At 31.4% G+C, this 19,219-nt stretch overlaps 2 protein-coding genes across 4 annotated transcripts in view; one reads left to right on the top strand and one right to left on the bottom strand.

The window, feature by feature from the left end:
• LOC130893138 (UDP-sugar transporter UST74c) overlaps window positions 1-19,219 on the bottom strand; it is a 71,280-nt gene that overhangs the window by 36,930 nt on the left and 15,131 nt on the right. The window lies entirely within an intron of this gene.
• On the top strand, window positions 2,883-18,648 carry LOC130893246 (protein scabrous). The gene is made up of 5 exons (XM_057799183.1): window positions 2,883-3,112; window positions 6,616-6,955; window positions 12,795-13,496; window positions 14,301-14,586; window positions 16,720-18,648. Exons 1-5 carry the CDS (start codon window positions 2,883-2,885, stop codon window positions 17,133-17,135), a joined length of 1,974 nt encoding a protein of 657 aa, XP_057655166.1. The 3' UTR covers window positions 17,136-18,648.

Here is a 19,219-nt window from a genome sequence, read left to right as displayed (position 1 = left end):
TTCAATAAGCATTTAGTAAGAACTTGTATATCGTTATTCCTAGAGTGTTTTTTGTCAGGAAGTTAATTTTGAAGATTGTAATCTTGAAAATAAACATACGAAATATGCGCGAATAACAGTGAAAACATTCATATGACTGCCACTACCAAATTACGTTCATATCCAACATATTAAGATATTCTTCAGAACGAACTGTGTTAGATGCTATTAAGTGGTATTGTTGGGTTTAATGCTAATATGAAATAACCCCATAAGAGGGAGCATACGCTATGCGTAAGTAAATTTGCTGAAATCACTACATTTTGTAATGAATTGTTTACTTTGAAAAATGATACGAAACTAGTCGATTATTCTATTACTACCATCTTTATGTAAGCTGCATCGAAATTGGAAATAAAACTCTCCGACATCTGCTGGGCAGGTGAGACCAATATGAAACATTCAATATCATTAACGTAATAAGCGGGTATATTTGAAGCTGTCACCGCACAGGACCGTATTCTAATTGAAGTACTTACTATGTTTTAGTAGTGAGAATAAATTGATTGTTTCTCTACAATTTGATAGAAGCTCCGTATCATGTAATAATGAAGCTACCTGATATAAAAGACCTCAACTATAATAAGCACGATTTCTAATAATCACCACCACGAGCTACACCTCCCCAAATAACCGTCGACAATTCAAATCAAAACCTCAGAAGAATTCTTTGTTTATTAAGGTCACTAGCTTCCCCAAACTGCACGCTTGATAGATATACCCAAAGTAACACCTCTCCACTTCATTCAAATTCTTTGTCAAATAAGAATAAATCTACAAAATTTACATTATTCGCAATTATCAACAAAATCAATTACAATAAGATAATTTCTTAACGAATAGATATTTTAATAAGTAACTAAGAAAGGGACAAAAGTGACCAAGGGACAAAAATTAGCAATAATATTATAACGAGTTAATAATACAATAATAAATATTTAAGATGTTTTCGTTTATTCAAACATAAAATATTTATACATTATGTTCCAGTGAGTTTCTTTTGAATGACGTTATTCTAAATACTAAAACTATTTTTTTTTACTTGGCTTAAACAAGGTATCAAACGTAAATTACTAAAATAGAAAAAATTAAAATAAAAACAAACGTTTTTAAATAATCATGATATTATCTAATATATGCAACATATTTAAATGAAGATATATAAGTATTAAATCACCAATCTCTACCTTAGTTTTAAGTTTCCATAAATTAGCGTGTGATGAATTATGACAGGGTGTTTCAATTTTTTCCTTATGTAAGTAACATGATATTCGACAGTATACAGTTCAATTAGAAACGTTTGATTGTATTCCAATAGCTCTTGAAAGTATTCTCAATAAATAATTACAATTTGTGGTAATTTTTTTCAGAATGTCTCTTTATGGCGAACGGTTTCTTTTGAATGTACATCGATGTAAATTTCTACATATCTCCTAAACCATCAATTTCATCAAGTTAAACAAAGAGTAGCTTTCTATTAAAAAATTCTATTGGAAAATTCATTTTTCCTATCATTAGATTGTACAGGTTGTACCTGTAAAAATTACGGATGGTTCAGATAGTGAAACACACTATATGGACATACGTTATCAGCCATTAAAAATGTTCAAATTTATAATTTAAAAAATATACTTAAATATAATTTCTTATTTCGCACCTTTAAATGCCTACCTAAATGATCACAGCATTAGTTTCATATCATCTTCTCACTTCTGAATTTTTTGCATCAAGCTCCGGAACATCCTGTATTTTCCTTCCTTTATAACGAAGATAATATTATACATATAAACAAGTTTTTTCTCTCCAGTGAGGGAAAACGCCAGATATAAGGGTTAATAACTTTGAGTGAAAATAAATCCACTCCATTAATTACTTTTTGTGTATTTTGAATCCGTAGCTTATCTCTAATTCTCATTTGCAGTATGTTTCATATAGCTTGTTTGGCATAAGTTGCATGACACAAGTATCACTCACTTAAAGAAATACCCAAACACATGCCTTCAGTTCTGAAGGGCTACATCCAAATATATATTAAATGGAATTGGTGATAAATTTCATTATATCTTAAACCTTTGATTCCCACTTTTGCAATTAAAAAGTTATCCTTATGGAGCTTCTTAATGATTTTAATGAGGTTTTCAATCACACCAATATTTTTCAAAACAATTTTAAGGTGTAGAATGTCAAATCAGCTTCCCTCTTTGATAACTACACAAGTAATTAATGAAGAACAAACAGATTGTCAAAACAATTGATTTTACCGGTATGACAACACTGTATGGACAATTTTTGTTTATTTTCCAAAAGTACTAGAAACAGCATGATGCTAAATCTGTTTAGTAAGGACACCAAAACTATTAGTAACTACAAATTCGTGATTCAAAAGCGACTTGTAGTTGTTATAATTAAGGAGATATCCTTCAACCAATTTCATTCAAAGTAAAATGAAATATTATGCAAAAAGATTTATCGGTTCATTAATAATTAAATTAAATTATTAAAATAACTTTTTTTTGTTATATTCATGTCACTGCTTCCGAAAAAATATACGGAGTATTTCAAGAAATTTTCTATTTCAATTTAAAATACAGGACTGAAATTCCTTCCGAATTCAACACTGTTCATGCATAAAAACGAGAACCCGCACACCTGTCCTAAGCAACGCATGCCCATCACTCGACCAAATTCTATAAAAGTACCTACCACCCCATTTTATACCACATTATCTCTCGTAAATAGTACCACATGCCACGCTGAAAACCGACTTTCGAATACTGCACAATTTCAAAACGAACTGTCACTTTTATGTGTTTGGATTTTCTTCTACGAACTAGATATTTAAAATGAAAACTAGTACTGGAATATCATTGTGTGTACTGACTATAGTGTTTTTATTTGGTTTTGAGTGCGTTTTTTGTGACTTAGAAGAAGATTTTCGTGTGTTAAGTAAACAAGTGTCAATACTATTGGATAAAAGGAAAGAAGATGTGAAAATTATAGAAGAGCACATGAAAAAAGCTATTTTTGAAATGCCAGAAATTGTAGAAATGAGAAATCAAATTAAAAAACTAAGGTAAGAGCTTCAGAAGTGACTTAATTCTGAATCACATAATAATAAATTAAGATTAATACGAATAATAACATTAAATTAATCACCAAAATACCTCGAGAAATTCCTTATGAGAAGCGTTATATTCAATTTTACATAATCTCTAGCTCAAAACAATCAACAGGTGCCTTAAAAAATAATTATTTCACAATGAAAAAGATATTAAACTTATATCTATCTAATGAGAGGGCAGGTCGTTAATGTGCAATACTTTAAACTTTATTATGTTATGTGACTAAACTCGAAATTTATTTTTCTGGTATTTCTGATCACCTCTTCTTATCTCACAATAATTAATTCGGTAGTTATTGTCCCTAAGAGATAATAATGCAGGTGGATAATCTTATTCAAAATGTCCATACACTAACTAACTTATCACATAATAGGTTTACCCTAATCCTTTGAATGAAATATTTCTCCTCGCCCACATACAAAATGTTTCATTACATGTCCCTCTTTCTTGCTGCGATAGTGGAGAACCCAGTGTTTATAGCTGATCCATTAATTCCACATCCTAGACGGATGTGGGATAACTTTAAAGGCCATGGATCCAGTGTTCTGGAGTTCCATTCGGAGAATGTGGATAGAGGTTTTGTCCTCTGTGCAACAAAATCTGCACGCCGCATTATCTGCTAGGTCTTCTGGTGTTTGATGAGGCGACAGTGCTCCGATAGAACTCCTGTTAGTTACTTAGGTTGACATATTCAGCAGATCTACTCTGGTTATAGTTACCCAGAAGAGTCTTTGTCTATCTCAGCCTCTGTATCTTGTTCCAATGATTGGTTTTGCTCCTATCTATCTTCTTTTCCAGTGTTTTTTCCATTATTGTGTAGCTGATACCACAAAAGTCTCGGTATCCATTGTAGAATAATTTTATTTTTCTTACCTAGTTCAATTTTCCTAGACAAGCTTATAGTCAATGGCTGCTTTTTTATCGGACTTCCTCTCTAGATTCAATTGAACACATTTATCAATTTCATTGATTTCTGCTTGAAATAATATATGGGGTAGTTTTCTAGAGCCGTGCTGTAGCTATACTTACTTTCATTTCATTATATTCCTTTTATTTTACTTTTATATTACTTCTCTTGTCTCCTTGACAAGCAATAATCCTTAAAAAAATTATCACTAGCAATTCTCTGTATTTCGTTCTTTAAGGGCAATTTTACAGATTAAACCAAAGTTTTTTACAGGTCACAGGTAAATCGACATTTTTCTGTCAGTTGCCACTCACGCAGAAATATAACCAAAATTTTTCAGATATTTGTTTTAAAATTGAATTGCTTAAAAAATTGTATAAACAAAAAAGATCTAAATATATCTAGCAATTTCGATGGAAATGAAGTAGAACCTTGTGAAGAAATAGAAAGGAACAGTAGGAACCAAAAAAAGTGATGCGGTAACTTGGAAAGAGAAAGAAAAAGGTTGGAAGGAGTGTTCAACAAAAACTGTCCTGTTTTCGGTAAAACCACAACAAATTCAAATAATAAATGGGACAATTTGAAGATTTGCTCTAGAACAAATAACTTTTTGTTTTTTCGGCGCGTCGACAATATTGATAAATTCTTCATTATGATCGTTTAGTTCGTCAAATATTAAGTACAAATCTTGATCTATAATATCGTAAAAATTTGGATAATTTAAATAAGTTAGGTTCGGATCCTCCGTTTATATTAAAATGAAGTTTAAACTATCCCCTGACCCCCGGTAATGTTTAAACCGAAATTTGTCAGTAAACGCCATTGAACTTTTAAAATTGGGGCCTAAGAAACAAATAATCGTTAAATTTAATTTTTTATAACCACGTGAAAAAACGAAAAACTAAAAGTACCTTAGGACATTTTTGATAATATGATAAAGATTTAAGTTTACACACTTTTTCAGCTACCTCTACCTTTGCCAATGACTTCATATAATTGTTGCCCGATGAAAATATCTCTCTTGCAAGTGAAACTTCAAGGTTAGAGGAAAACGCATTTTTCTTTCTTTCTGTATCAAGTCATCCAAATAAAACTACTGAATAACAAGCGAAACACATATCCTTGTTTATCACCGATCTGTTTTTTTTTTCAAATTCAAGGCCTTGGATAATATACTTTTCTCACGTGTATACACTATTTCGAAGTTTTCCGATAATCATGACGTCGCTTACGGTGATACAAAGAAAAATTCAATTTGAAGCCAATCTCTATACGAATCCAAAAATTTTAAAAACAGATCTACGAATGAAATGATTGTTTTAAAAACTAGAATAATTAAACCAGTTAATATCTAACAGTTTTTTTCGACAATTTACAATATGAAAAATTATGTGCCGGTATTGATATCAGTGGCTTAATGCAGCAACTCGATATCAAGTATTCTTGTGAATAGCGCTTGTTCATCTAGTTTAGAAGCTGTGTTATTACATAATAATACATTAGACCAGTTACTAGGTAATTCAGTGACAACGGAAGAAAAATATGCGCATCCTCTTACATAATTTCAACCAATTTTACCAAGGGAAGATGTGCACATATTCCGAATTTCAACTTGAATCTCAAAATGTTCAATATCTGTATCTTGTTGACAAAAAAAACATTATTTGCTTCCGCTTTACATTTAACTTGGAAGAGGGTGAAGGAATAAATATCCAAGACAAATCATGCCCCAATTAATTGAGTTAAATGAGAAATTAGAAATTAGCTGCTTACCATGCAAGAGTAACCTTGGAACTCATTCTTAAGTATTGTAAAGCGATTTTTTGGCAACAACATTAATGCTAACTAGGAACAGCTATTTAATATTGTTACGAACAAGCTCTCGAAATAGGTACTTAGGTCGGCCCTGTCCAGCTACAAAGGAATTTTAAAATTCGGCGAATTCGCGCGGCGTCTTTAATCTGTTTTTTATAAATGACGGACGCGCCTTTAATGGACTTTTTATTATAGAAGTCGGTTTATTACTTTATTATTATATCTCTTACATAATTTCTAGGAAAGTCTATTTATTTATTTCTTGTGTTTCTTTTTGTTCTAGAACTTTGTAGAATTCTATTTGTGGTATATAAATAAGTTTATGTAGCGCAGTAAGTTTGGTTTTAAATGAATAGTATATATAAATAAAGTATAAATAGTATAAATAAATTAAGAACGTAAGAGATAGTGTTTATTAATTCACCTCACGAATAGAAAGAGTGTAAATAAATACGAAAAACGTTACAATATCAAATATGAAAATATAGTTGATATACAACGTTAAAAAGCCATTTTAGTATTTACATCTAAACTAATTTGATTAAGAAATAAGGATGTTTAGTCAACATATCTTCATTTAAACGTATTCTTCTGCATTTTTGGAAAATTCATTATTTGATAGTAAATAGTGGTGAGCGCAGTATCTTTTTAGAATTTCCACATGAATTATTCCTCAAAATATTATTTTGTGTGTTATTATTCTGGTTAAAACTGAATAACTCCTATTTTCAGATCAACTTTCCAACAAAATGCAGGTGGTTCGGAAAAATTGGAGAAAAACGATATACTGACAATAAAATGGCTATATAACTCAGTTGAGCAGCTGAAGACGGAAGTATCAGAAATCCAAGAATCGTTAAATTCCTCCAAAATATTGGAAAATCATGAAAGAGCTGAAACCAAACTGACGTTACTTCAAAGCGATATGTCAAATTTAAACGCAGAGCTAGAAACGGCTAGAATTAGAAACGCAAAATACGAAGCTGAACTACAGATGCTTAAAGAAGAACTAGATATGTCGAGAGAAAAGTCCAGAAATACTGCTGAGATGTGTGGAAAACTTAAAAATCAGGTAATATCAATAAATATATATTGTAGATGAAATTAGAATCGAACAATATTATGATAATTTTTGAAACCAAAAAAAAAATAATAGTAGGATAAAAATTATTGAAAAAGGTGGGGAATATAATAAAAATGGAAAGAAAAAGTTTTTCCACATGACTTCAAAATTATAAATTGAATAATAAATTGATAAATGTGATAAATTGAAACAACCAAGTTTTTGGTTTTTTATTTTTATCTTTACAGAAAACATTTTTTTACGGAATTTGGTTAAACTCACCCTTACCAAAGTAGGTAGGGATTTCCCATACTAGTCTAGATTTTGTCTGTGCAATTATGATAGACGTATTCGTATATGCCGATAGAAAAATGAAAGATACTTTCCCTACAAGTTACTATAAGTAACTTTTAGTTAAGGTTTGCGGAGGAATTTGTTTACAAGGGCACATGAACATGTTGTACCAGTTTCCCCTTTTATTGGCCCAATTATTTACTAATGCAGAACAATGCACGTTTGAACATAGCTAGAGTGATAGAAAATAAGAGACATGTTTAGTAGTCACCTAAAAAGTCTCCCACACCAACCCAATATCCTATAGGTCATGAAATAAAGTCTTATTAAGGGATTATCGCTTATATTAAATTTAGGTCGTAGATGTCCGGCTGTGAAAAATCATTTTCAAATTTGATGGTACAAGTTGTATCGAGCGATTTAAAAGACATTGATGAAAAATTAGGTCAACTTGTGTGAACTTCCTAGTGTTCCGGGAAATGAAGGGATAGAGGAGTAGTAGCGAAAAGTACTGTCACAAGTAAGTTACCGGTCTCCATAATTCCAGTATCCAATGGTTTCGGGAAAAATCACTTAAAGCTGATCATCAAGTTAATTTCTGGCCACTGGACCTCACGGCACTTAGAGACGATAAGCATTGGGCAAGATACTCAATCAAAAGTATATAGGAATCTTTGCATATTGATTAACTGGCTCCGGACTATTCGAGAAAACATCTTAAAGGAGAAAGTGGCTGCTGTTCTCAGAGCCATGAGCCATTAGTGGTCATTGCTATTTTCCTAATCGATTATCGATATGTGTTCAGGAATATTCTGAATCCTATACAGAAATGTACTCGAAATACTGTTGAATATATTTTTTATATTGACTGATTCACCGACCATATACTGGAAAAAACAAGGCAAAAAACGTATATTTTGCTATATAATATACCGTTGGGGGACGCTATAAAAGGCAAACTATTTTATTTTTAAGTGAAAAATGATTAACACTCAAGCTCTTTTAGTCTTCTACCGACGTTCTTACTGAATTTATCAATTCGGATTCGATAGAAGACAAAAATGAGTATTCCCGTCACCAAAATGTGTCAAAAATGTTTTGTTGAGTGAATTATTCATTGTCTTAGATGTATACTACTGGAGATCGTTCGAAATTTTCATGAATTTTTCTTTTCATTTCAATATTTTTGTTTCTGTAATATTTGAACAATAAAATTTTACATCACACAAAGAACCTCTGTGCCCCGGAGCTGTTATTGCATAACTTTATAGTGCTTCGAGCTAATAACTGGAATTCTTTAAAATTGTTTCTTTTTGTAATTTTACTAACGAAACAAAGTTCGGCCAGTAGCGAGGATAAATACCATATTTGTCTGCAACGGTATTGATAATTTTTCGTTGGAAGTTGCTATTATTTGGTTTGATAAATTTACTTTTCATATCTTCAAACATTTTGGAGGAGACAAAATCTGGAATTTTTAAATTGTATCTAATATTATATCTACTATTTATTAAGGACACAAAAAATGTCTACTTAGTTGCAGCAAGAAATTTCAAGGAAAAATGAAATAAAGATAAATTTACGAAGAATGTTATGAATTTATTTTCATTCTATAACATTTTCTACTCAGAAAGGCCTAGTAATATTGAAATTGAAATAGCTCTTTTCATATGTACCATTCTAAAGTTTTCTTATTATCGCAACTAGAAAGTTTCTTGTCTGGATCTAATTTTCATTCAGTTGCTCTACTTATATACAATTACATTTAATCTAAGAAAATATGTATGTATCTACATAAATAAGTGCATACCTCGTATGTTGGATAATAATTTCTTAATAAACATTGATTTTCGTCGATATGTATTTGTTATTTTTTATAAATACACAACATTGTGCATGTACTACATGTTTACATAAATCACCTAGTGAATAATAACTCATTTTACGCGAGTAGAATACTATACTTTATCTACGACTACTAAATATTTTTGTTAAAGTTTTTTTTTGTTTTATAGAAGAAACATTCCATACAATATATTATTGTTCTTTTAAACTGGGTATCTAGTCTTACAATATGATGGTATTTATTTATAGTTATTAATAATGCCTGTTGCCAGCTCAAAGTTCATATGCCAAATTATATTATACTTTCCTTGATTTTTCCGGCAAAAAATTTGATTACGCAACTTAAGCAGCTGTTCTGGTGGTGCTAAAGAAAAGTCACTTTCATTTTCTATACCCATTATTAGTTGGTTTTTAAACATAATTTTCCAAAAAATATTCAAACACTGAGAAATCTTAACAAACAATAACTTTGACCGTTTTGAGTCACATTTATTTTATTTCAAAAACTATTTCAATTCATGAATTGTATCACAAACCATGGTACGTTGAGGAACAGATATATGTCAAACAAATTCATATCGCTGACAGCTCAATGTTAATGTTCCATGCTTTTAAAACGTAGTCCCCGGTTTCGAATCTGATCTAGGAAAATTAACTTTACAATTTTTTCTATGTGTACAGAACTAAATTGAAAATACTTGATAGTGTTTTCCATGATAAAATTATAAAAACCGATTTTTTGTAACAAAACAATATGAGATAGCTAGATTAAGAAAGCATATGACAGCAGTGATTAATGAATTCATTAATCACTGCCGTGATTAATGGGTATTATTAAGGTGGAACAGGCAGATGTATAATGGGTACATTATACAACAGTCGCGGATAAACTTTTTTTCCTACATTCATATATTTCATACATTCGATTACCCAAATTCTCAATTATCCGAATCCCTTAACGACAACAATTAGTCCGGTAAATCGAATTAATTTCAAATTAATCCTAAATTATCAACATGTTGCGAGTTGCGAGATAAAAAAATAATGATCTAAAGATCTAAAAAAATAATCTTGAATGCCAAAGTTAACCAATCAAAAGTACACAATAATATCAAAAACTCCAGCGGTACAACAGTCTTCTAAACTGTAGAATGTGGAAGATATGATAGAGTAGTGATTGAAATTCGTGAATTGTATATTGTATTATTTCGTAGGAGCTTATTTTCAATAAATAAATTTGGATTAATAGAATTTCTTACGACTAGCGTTACTTACATTCCAAATCTCATTTATTGAGGTTGCTGTTTATTATATCGCTCACTCTTCTAATATAATGCAGTCGCTTCAAGCGTCAACAATTTACTGTATATAAAAAACACGATATTTTTTACGCGGCAATAATCGTAAAGTTTCTACTTGAAAATTGACTCTCTTGTGATCCAAAACTAATCGTCGTTAATAAAGAAATTACAAAATTAGTCTGAACGAATAAAAGTTGAAACCGGACCTGAATATTTGCGGGTAAGGCAGGTGTGTCGTGAGTTGGTTCGATGGTGTTCCTCTTGTGTCCGTTAAACATCATCGTCCAGCAAAAGTACCGGCCGTGGTTCACCTGCCATTCTCGACCAATAGTCAAACGATTTTTAAATACCACACAACCCGCATACCTGCATATCCGTTCAATTTGGTACATTCTTCACAAAAAAAAAGAAACTAAAATTTTATGCGTATAAGTAATTAAGTAACTGACTGGCTGGAGACCCACATTGTAATAAATAATAATAAGTCTTCTTATTTGAAAGTAGAAAACAGTGAAGGTCATTACAAATTTCTAAAATGAATCAGACAAATAATTTAGACACAATTGTATATGACAGCCTTACACTCACAAAGGAAGTTTTCGGCGGTATATCTACATCTATACCCTGTCAGATGTTCACTTGCTGAACACATTTTCTATGAAGGCCATTTTATTGATTATAAAATATTTACAACAGAAAATACTACAAAAAAGCCTGATTTAAATAACCTTAAGGTAATTTGAGTATATCTTTAAGATTTTATAAAAAATAATTTTAGAAAAAATTTAACGTTATACACCCACCTAACCGGATTTCAATTTCAAATCAATATTTATGTCTATTGTCAGTTTGAATATCGTTTTTTTTTTAATCAGATAGATTTAATATTTCGTAGAAAATTTGTAATACCTCAATTTCGATCAATTATTTGATGTAAGTAATCATCATTTTTTGTAATACCTCGCCCGCGCCTAAGATATTTCATCCTTGCAGCTTCCTATACACTTTTTTGTCTATTAGGGTTTCACAGCAATAAATCAATATTGGTCGATAAATGCCTTTATAAACGTTTAGCTCATGTTTCTTGAAAACTCTCTTCTATTGATTAAGCAGTTGTTTATGATATAACATGTATGTAGCGTTTTTGATTCTTTGAGTAATCTCTACAGCTTCATTGTCCCCATTTTCTATTTCTTCTCCAAGGTTTTGAAATGTTTCACTGTTTCAATCCTCTGTTTTGCTATTTATATATTTATTGTTTTTTATCTTCTTCACAATTATTCTCATACCGGAAGGCTTTAGTGCATTTTCAGCTGTAAAATGGTATATAATCGGCACATACTTCCTCAGATATTTTCAATGCTTGGAGGTTTTTATATCCAACGCACATTTTCTTTGAATTGGTTGAGCACATATATCATCTATAAATATATTCAAAGCGATAGACTCAAGCCACTACTTTGTTTGTCTTAGATTGGATGAGATGAGCTAGGACCTAAAGTCGTGAATTACCTCACTAACTCTTTGATCTACTGACCTATTGTGTACCCCTGACTGGTCACCAGTCAGACAACAACGGCTTTGCAAAGTTAGCTACCTGTCTGATTGCTATGCGCATTACCTCTTCTGGCTTTAAAAAGCTTGAATATAAGTACCATAGTCTTTGTTTGTGGATTGTATGGTACTAACAAAGGAGGTGTTCGGCGGTTTCTTTTGATTCCTTACAGAAGCGACAAGATATGTTGGAAGCTTCTCCGATGCTATTCAGATGGTAGTTCACCGAACAGTGTCCAGTAAGCATACCATCAACTCTTCTTAGCTCGTCTTTGTTTAATGAAAGGTCCTTTTCAGACCAGTTGGTGGAATAGGAAAGAAATATTTTCGATTGTTTCAGACCTGGAGTCTTATCACATAGTCTGATTCTTCTCGTTTTCCCACTTCTTTATGACCATGGGTAACCTATGAAAGGTTGTTGTTCTCCTATGAAAGGAATAGCCCCGCCTTTTTAGTCTTACTCCATCTGTAGTTAGAAATGAATCTAATTTAGGTTTTTACTAATTACATGGTTGACATTTCGTTTATATAGACTCATGATTGCATTTCGTAAATAAACATCTATTTCTCTTCTTTTCAAACTTTCTCATATTTTTGCCATCGGTTCTTGGCCAAAAGCATTCTCCATATCGATAAATCCAAATAATACATCTGTATCTCGGCAAATAGATTTATCTATAAGTTTCTGGCATTGTAGGATCCGCTGAAAAAATTTCATTTTGTTTTGAAATGAATTCACAAACATCTTAGTGAAGTCAACTTGACTATGACACGATTCGTATATCAACAAATCATTACTTATTGTAATCGATAATTAATTAGTTTTCTATTCTGATTTGATGTTTCTATTCCAGTTGAAAACAGTGGAAACCGAGTGGAATCAGAACTGGAAAATTCTGAACGAAAAGTCCCCTTCTCTAGAGAGTGAAATATCTTCCCACCCAGCCAGACACCAAAGAATAATGAAACAACACATAATTCGACTAGAAAAAAGTACTAAAACTTTACACAAAGAAAATTATTCATTGAAATCGCAAATCATGCAAATGGACGAAGAGCTAAAATCTTTACAAAAAACATTGAAATGGAAAGAAAACGTCAAATCGATTCAATCAGATAAAGAAAAAAATACAAAGTATAAAATATTATCAGAAAAAATAAATAATTTGACAGAAGCTCAAATATCCAACACAAATTCTATCACAAATTTAACTCAACAACTTGCAAATTTCGATAAATTACATTTATCAATGTTGGAACTTCTGGAAAACGTCGAAACCATCGAAAACAAAGTAGACAAAACCCTACCAGAATTTAGAAAAGAAATTTCTAAGTTGGAAGTTCAGATAACAGAAAGTTCTTCTTCGATATCTCTATATAGAGAAGACCAAAAAAATATGATCGACTCAATGAAAGCCATAGGATTTTCTGTTTCAAACATGCAAGATAAGACCGCCGGCGACCACGAACAGCTCAAGAAAATCGAAGAACTTGTCAACAATTTAATTAAATCAAATACCGTACAAACTTCTAAGCTGCATGATTATATTCTCAAGGTGAGTTTCTAAACACATTAATATTGTAAATCAGCTCAATCAAATGTGAACGTGAATATTTGGTGCCACTGCATTCTGAAATTATTGTTGGATAAACGACATATAAATAAAATGTGATTTAAAACTTTTTTGAAAAAATTCATTTTAAAATGTGGAATTTGATCACAGAAAAATATTATTGTGATCAAATTATTACTCAAAGTTCACAATATAAGTTATTTTTTATTGAAAAAGTATGTGAATTAAAATTTCAAATGGATAGATGACTCATATTTTCACAAAGCTAATCTGAGTTGTAACGTAACTTAATTTTTTTTTTGTTTTCTGGAGATTTGTTTAGATAACAATACTCACTATTTTTTCACGATCTTCAAGAGCATATCTGTTAAAATCAACGAGAGGTTTTATTTTGGGGGACAGGGGCAATTCTTGGGAGATAGCGGCTTGGTTGAAGTGGATGCGTGATAAAAAAAGACAAAAATAAATGTGGTTCATGTTTTTATCCATTCAAATTTTATTCAAATTCAAATTGTCTCTTAAAGTTGTTAAGTAGATTAGGTTAGGTTTACTTTAGCTTCGATTAGATTAGGTTTATTTCAGCTTAGGTTAGGTTATCTTGATTGGCCGATAACCCATTGCAAAACTGGCATATATTGACTAGACATTCACTATTTTGTTCAGACTTTTTATTCATTATACCAATATACGTATTGGAAAATTTTATAATAACGAAGACGTTCCTTTATATGAACTACTACAAAACTTCGCTGTTTGTAATTGATACATTGTTAATAAATATTTTAGGAAGAATCAAGTTCAGCTAACGTTAACGCAACAAAGGCGACCATTCACTTGGTCCAAGAATTGAAATCTTTCGAAAGTGAATATAAAAGCATCGTCAATAAACTTCCCAAAGATTGCGGTAGTGTCGACGGTCCACCAGGTATCTATCTTATTTCACCTGGAGAGTCCGAACCTATTTTAGCACATTGCGAAGACGGATGGACGACTATTCAAAAACGGTATGACGGTTCGATTGACTTCAATAGAAACTGGAATGAATATTCAAACGGTTTTGGATCCGCAACAGGTTAGTCTATTAATTACATACTTATTATACAAGGACTGATCTCTTTTCTCCGATCTTGGTCGATTCATGAATCAGAACAATTATTTATCTTTACTTCACATTGTAACCCATTATACCTGGTGTTTAGGATTGATTATCGGGGCTTAACGCTTTATAATATTTAATACATTAAAATTACAGTTATAATTTAAAATAAAACAGCAACTCAAATATTTTTTCCTCTGAACTTATAAGTGGTCAATGTGAGCATGATTTGTGACAAGTTCTGTGGTTCATGTTTTTCCAATTGAAGATTTCTCTAGTGTATCAAGGTAAGAAGTAGCAGTTACGAGTTGCTTCGCCAAAAAAGAGGCCTATAAAGTCTCCACCGGTATACGGCACAGAAAACATTCATTTTAAGAGAGTCCTGATATACTTGTACTAAGCGGTGGAAAATTTCTGAGTCACAGATGTTTTATTATGAGTGTTAACATGTCCACTAATTTAAGAGGTCAATTAAACACTGAAGACAGCATGACCGATAAAATCTTTATCAACATGCAACATTTCTATAGCGAAGTTGGCACGTAATCCGTAGTCCATAGGCTTTAGTGTTTGTTACAACAGTACGGTTAGGATATAGTTGTAAGCGTTTTCTTAACCATCTCAATCGACACATAATTCATGACTAGCCTGCTGATCTGATTTCTTGGGGCTACGAGTAGACTAATCTCGCACTCTTTCAGCAGTTTTTTAACTACCTCTTGGTTACCTCGTGCTTTTACCTTTACAAAGACAGCTGTTAACTTCAGCCTTCACCACTCGTCATTTTTGCTATTACCACTGTCTAGCAGATTGCAGTAGAAATGAACAAAATGTTTGAGATTGAGCTCTTTCGTTTGATATATCATTTATAACTATTAATAACTGTATGTTTAATATATTAAATATTATGAATCGTTAAAGCCCCGATATTCATTTATCAAGACCCGTTTCAGGGACTGGTCTGTGCCTGCCATCAGTAGAAGCGCGAATTTGTAAAACCACATTCAAAAATGAATCGTATCGAGCAAGGCGCAGTCATTAAATACATGCGTTCAAAAGAGTTGTTTCCAACGCAAATTCCCAAATTGGGGTAATCTGAATTATTATATGACATAGAGGAAAAGTAGTTTAGTGAGTTTAAATGTTGTACAGTGTTCACACGCACATAGAGGTGATACACCCACAACCGATATCACTGATGGAATGTTTAAGAAATATGGTGTAGCAAGATTAACGTGAAATTATTAAACGAATAGTTGAATATGGTAATATCTCATACTATTTGATACTGTCAAACTGGACATCAAAAGATAATCCGCACGATGGAGACCACGAATGTTAATAAAGGCTCACAAGCAAACTGTTTACCTTGGTTAACGAGCTCATAAAATAGTGTAATTGTGAGTGCTGTTGTAATGGTAGAGTGTGATCAGTGTATCAAAGTATAATTCTGGAATTCAATTCGTCTAATATTCATCAAAAACCCTGTGAAAAACAAAACGCCGTAACTTTCATATGAGCTCTCGTTTCATTGGCCGTATCTCAGGCAACTGCCAAGATAATAAAATTTGTCAACCAAGCAGCGAATTTTCGCAGTGCTCCAAGCCGACCTGTAACAATTGTTGACAAAAAGTGCCTCATATTGTGACCTCTGGTAATTCTCCACCAAATTAAAACCGTACTTAGTAATTAATAAAAACAATAAAAAAAGAGAAATGTTTATGTGGTTTTGATTAATTCTCTACTATTATTGATTAATAAATGTTTTCCTATGATTATTATTACTGTTTTCTGACAATTCCTATATTATTCCAATGTATCGAAATAAATAGATTGCAGTAATCATCAAAGTCACACATGATGCATACGTACGTCAGTGGTAGTGCAACAAAATGACACGTCAGTTATTGAGGGTTAAAGCAGACTGATAAACCGAAACGTGTCGATTGTATCAGAACATGATGGTTTGAGACATACTGGTTGGAATTCATTCTGCGAATTTTTTGAACCAACATTTTTGTTTGTTGGCAAATTCGATATGAGTAGAACTGCATCAATCCTTTTAACTTAGATTATTAAAATAAATGATGATTATATTTTTGTTTTTAGGTGAACATTGGTTAGGCAACAGGAATCTTCATTATCTAACGAAGATGAACTGTACTCAACTTCAGATCAATATGAAGGATATCTATAATCATTATTGGCAAGCCAATTATAAAGATTTTAGAGTATCCGATTATTCGCAAGGTTTCAAACTGTACATTGACCAATACCATGGTAACGCTAGTGACGCTTTGAATTACCAAAACAACATGGAATTTTCAACTATCGATAACGACCGAGATATTTCTAATACCCACTGCGCCAGTAATTACGAGGGAGGTTGGTGGTTTTCTCATTGCCAACATGCTAATTTAAACGGGAGATACAACTTAGGATTGACATGGTTTGATAGTGGTAGAAACGAATGGATAGCCGTTGCTACTAGTGAAATGAAGATAAAACGAATGGACGTTTGTTAGATAATTAGAAGTAACAAAATTTCCAAAGAGAAAAAAATGCGAAATTTTACTAATACGATTAGTTAATTGTGTTCAGTGTCAATAATGATTGTTATTGAAGCTACCGCAACAAAAGATGCAGCAAAACTTGACCAAGTCACTTATTTATGTACAAATTGAAATTATTTATTCGTTTCTGTTTTGGCGAAATCCGTCGCTTATAAATTATTTGAAAATGGTGAGTTTTACCAAATGATAATATGAAAATAATTCATAAAAACATCCATATTTATTGGTAATTGTCAATTATAGATATTGCTATAAATCTTGATTTTTGTATCTTTATATCAGTGCTACCAACATACAAAATTAGGTAATCAAAAACTACTATTGAGTTGAACAAGTGATTACCGAACTAACGTTTTCAACTTATTTAAGCCCAGAATCGTTCTTTATTCTATTTTTATCTTTACGTAATATTACTTAAAGACATTGAATGAATATACTGAGCACACCATTGGTTGAATTGGTTACCATTTACGCTTAGAACAGCATGTTGCACTGTTAGAATCATTACCATCCTTATCCCCCGAATCAAGATTACTGTCAAATCAATTATCACCTATACAGGTTCATTTTGGTCTACCAACACGTATCACAATACTAAAAGATATACTATAATTCTTTTTATCTCTTTCAATGCTGGATAGCTCCAAAAAATGTTTTCGACACTTTGAAATGCAAAAACTAAAAGTAGGACCGAAGAGCTAACCTCCTCGAAGCCAGCAAATATTCTGGAGGTCATTGGAACTGTGGAACTGGAACCTTAATGAAATGTTACTCCTAACTTGCATCTTTGCTAAACGTTCATCATTTAAAAGATCAATGAGTTATATCAGTAAAGAAACAAATAATATATTATTTTTTGAACATATATTCTAAAATAAAAATAACCAAAAAAGCCAATGGTGCAAAAAATAGAGCAAAATAAGTCAAATCAAAAAAATACACATAATAAATAAATGTTGAGTAATATCATATATAAACCTAGATTATAGTGTATGTATGTTATTATTTTTTTCGATTTTTTCTATACAAATTATCGTTTACATTCATCAATTATTTATTTAGTCTGCCAAACAGTAGAAAATCTTGAAATCGTTTTGGAGACAATCAGCAATTGCGTCAATTATTCGAATATTCCTAACTCAAAAGTGTGATTGTCTACTTAATACTTATCATTTAAATCCGTTTTTTATATAAAAATAATCTAAGACATTTCGTTATAACCTTAAAATGCTAATCTTCATCTAAGACTTTATTTTAGGTGACTGAATCGTTGCTTGATTTTGTCTTGAAATTTGTTGCGTAGAATAAGAATTCTAACCCTAAATTTGTTTTTCGTAGCATATTATTCTTACCTTATACTAATAGGGTGGGTAGGCTGAGAAAATTTTGTAACAGAAAAGACTCATCTTAATTTCATACGAGCAATCACCTCCTGAATTTTGTCGCATGAAATTAGAAACACCTAGCTAGTATCTACTTACCTATAGAATAAAGACCTTTTTGGGTGAACTCAAATTTATTGATTATTATGAATAGTAAGTTCATGTTTAGATTCTTCAACATAACCGTATACTCGATTAAGTAAAGGGTTAATTCGACCAGATTAATCAAAAGATACTATATGTTTTTAACCCATAAATTAATTATGTTTTATATCATAATATAAAAGACACTTCTTTATTATACTTTTTCTAATGCCGAATAAAATCGGGGGATACTCAAACAAGATGCTCTCTTAATAATCGATAACGTTTTCGATTTATATAAATGTATTTTACTGTACTACCTTGTATTCATTAGGTATGTGGTAGGTTGTAGAATGAGGGTAATGTCTTATAGTTACTTTCCAAACATAATATCTTTAATCAATATATAGTGTTAGAAAAAGTGTACAGCTCTAGAAATTAATTAATATCAATCTGGAATCAATCATTGATGAAAACAATCATTGCCAGTCATGTTGAAAATTACTATTTTCATATTATCAGAGATTGCCAAGCTGAAATCAATTAGAAAATTTAATGGCTTCAGTAGAC

The sequence above is a fragment of the Diorhabda carinulata genome, chromosome 4 (genome assembly GCF_026250575.1).
Source record: "Diorhabda carinulata isolate Delta chromosome 4, icDioCari1.1, whole genome shotgun sequence".
Classification (NCBI taxonomy): domain Eukaryota; kingdom Metazoa; phylum Arthropoda; class Insecta; order Coleoptera; family Chrysomelidae; genus Diorhabda; species Diorhabda carinulata.
This window is presented reverse-complemented; position numbering and strand designations above follow the sequence as displayed.

Excerpts from the sequence above, each read along its gene's own strand:
- LOC130893246 (XM_057799183.1), top strand. The coding sequence starts at position 2,883 with ATGAAAACTAGTACTGGAATATCATTGTGTGTACTGACTATAGTGTTT. Across the intron at positions 3,113-6,615 it reads AATCAAATTAAAAAACTAAG|ATCAACTTTCCAACAAAATG; the intron begins GTAAGAGCTTCA and ends TCCTATTTTCAG. Across the intron at positions 13,497-14,300 it reads TGCATGATTATATTCTCAAG|GAAGAATCAAGTTCAGCTAA; the intron begins GTGAGTTTCTAA and ends TAAATATTTTAG.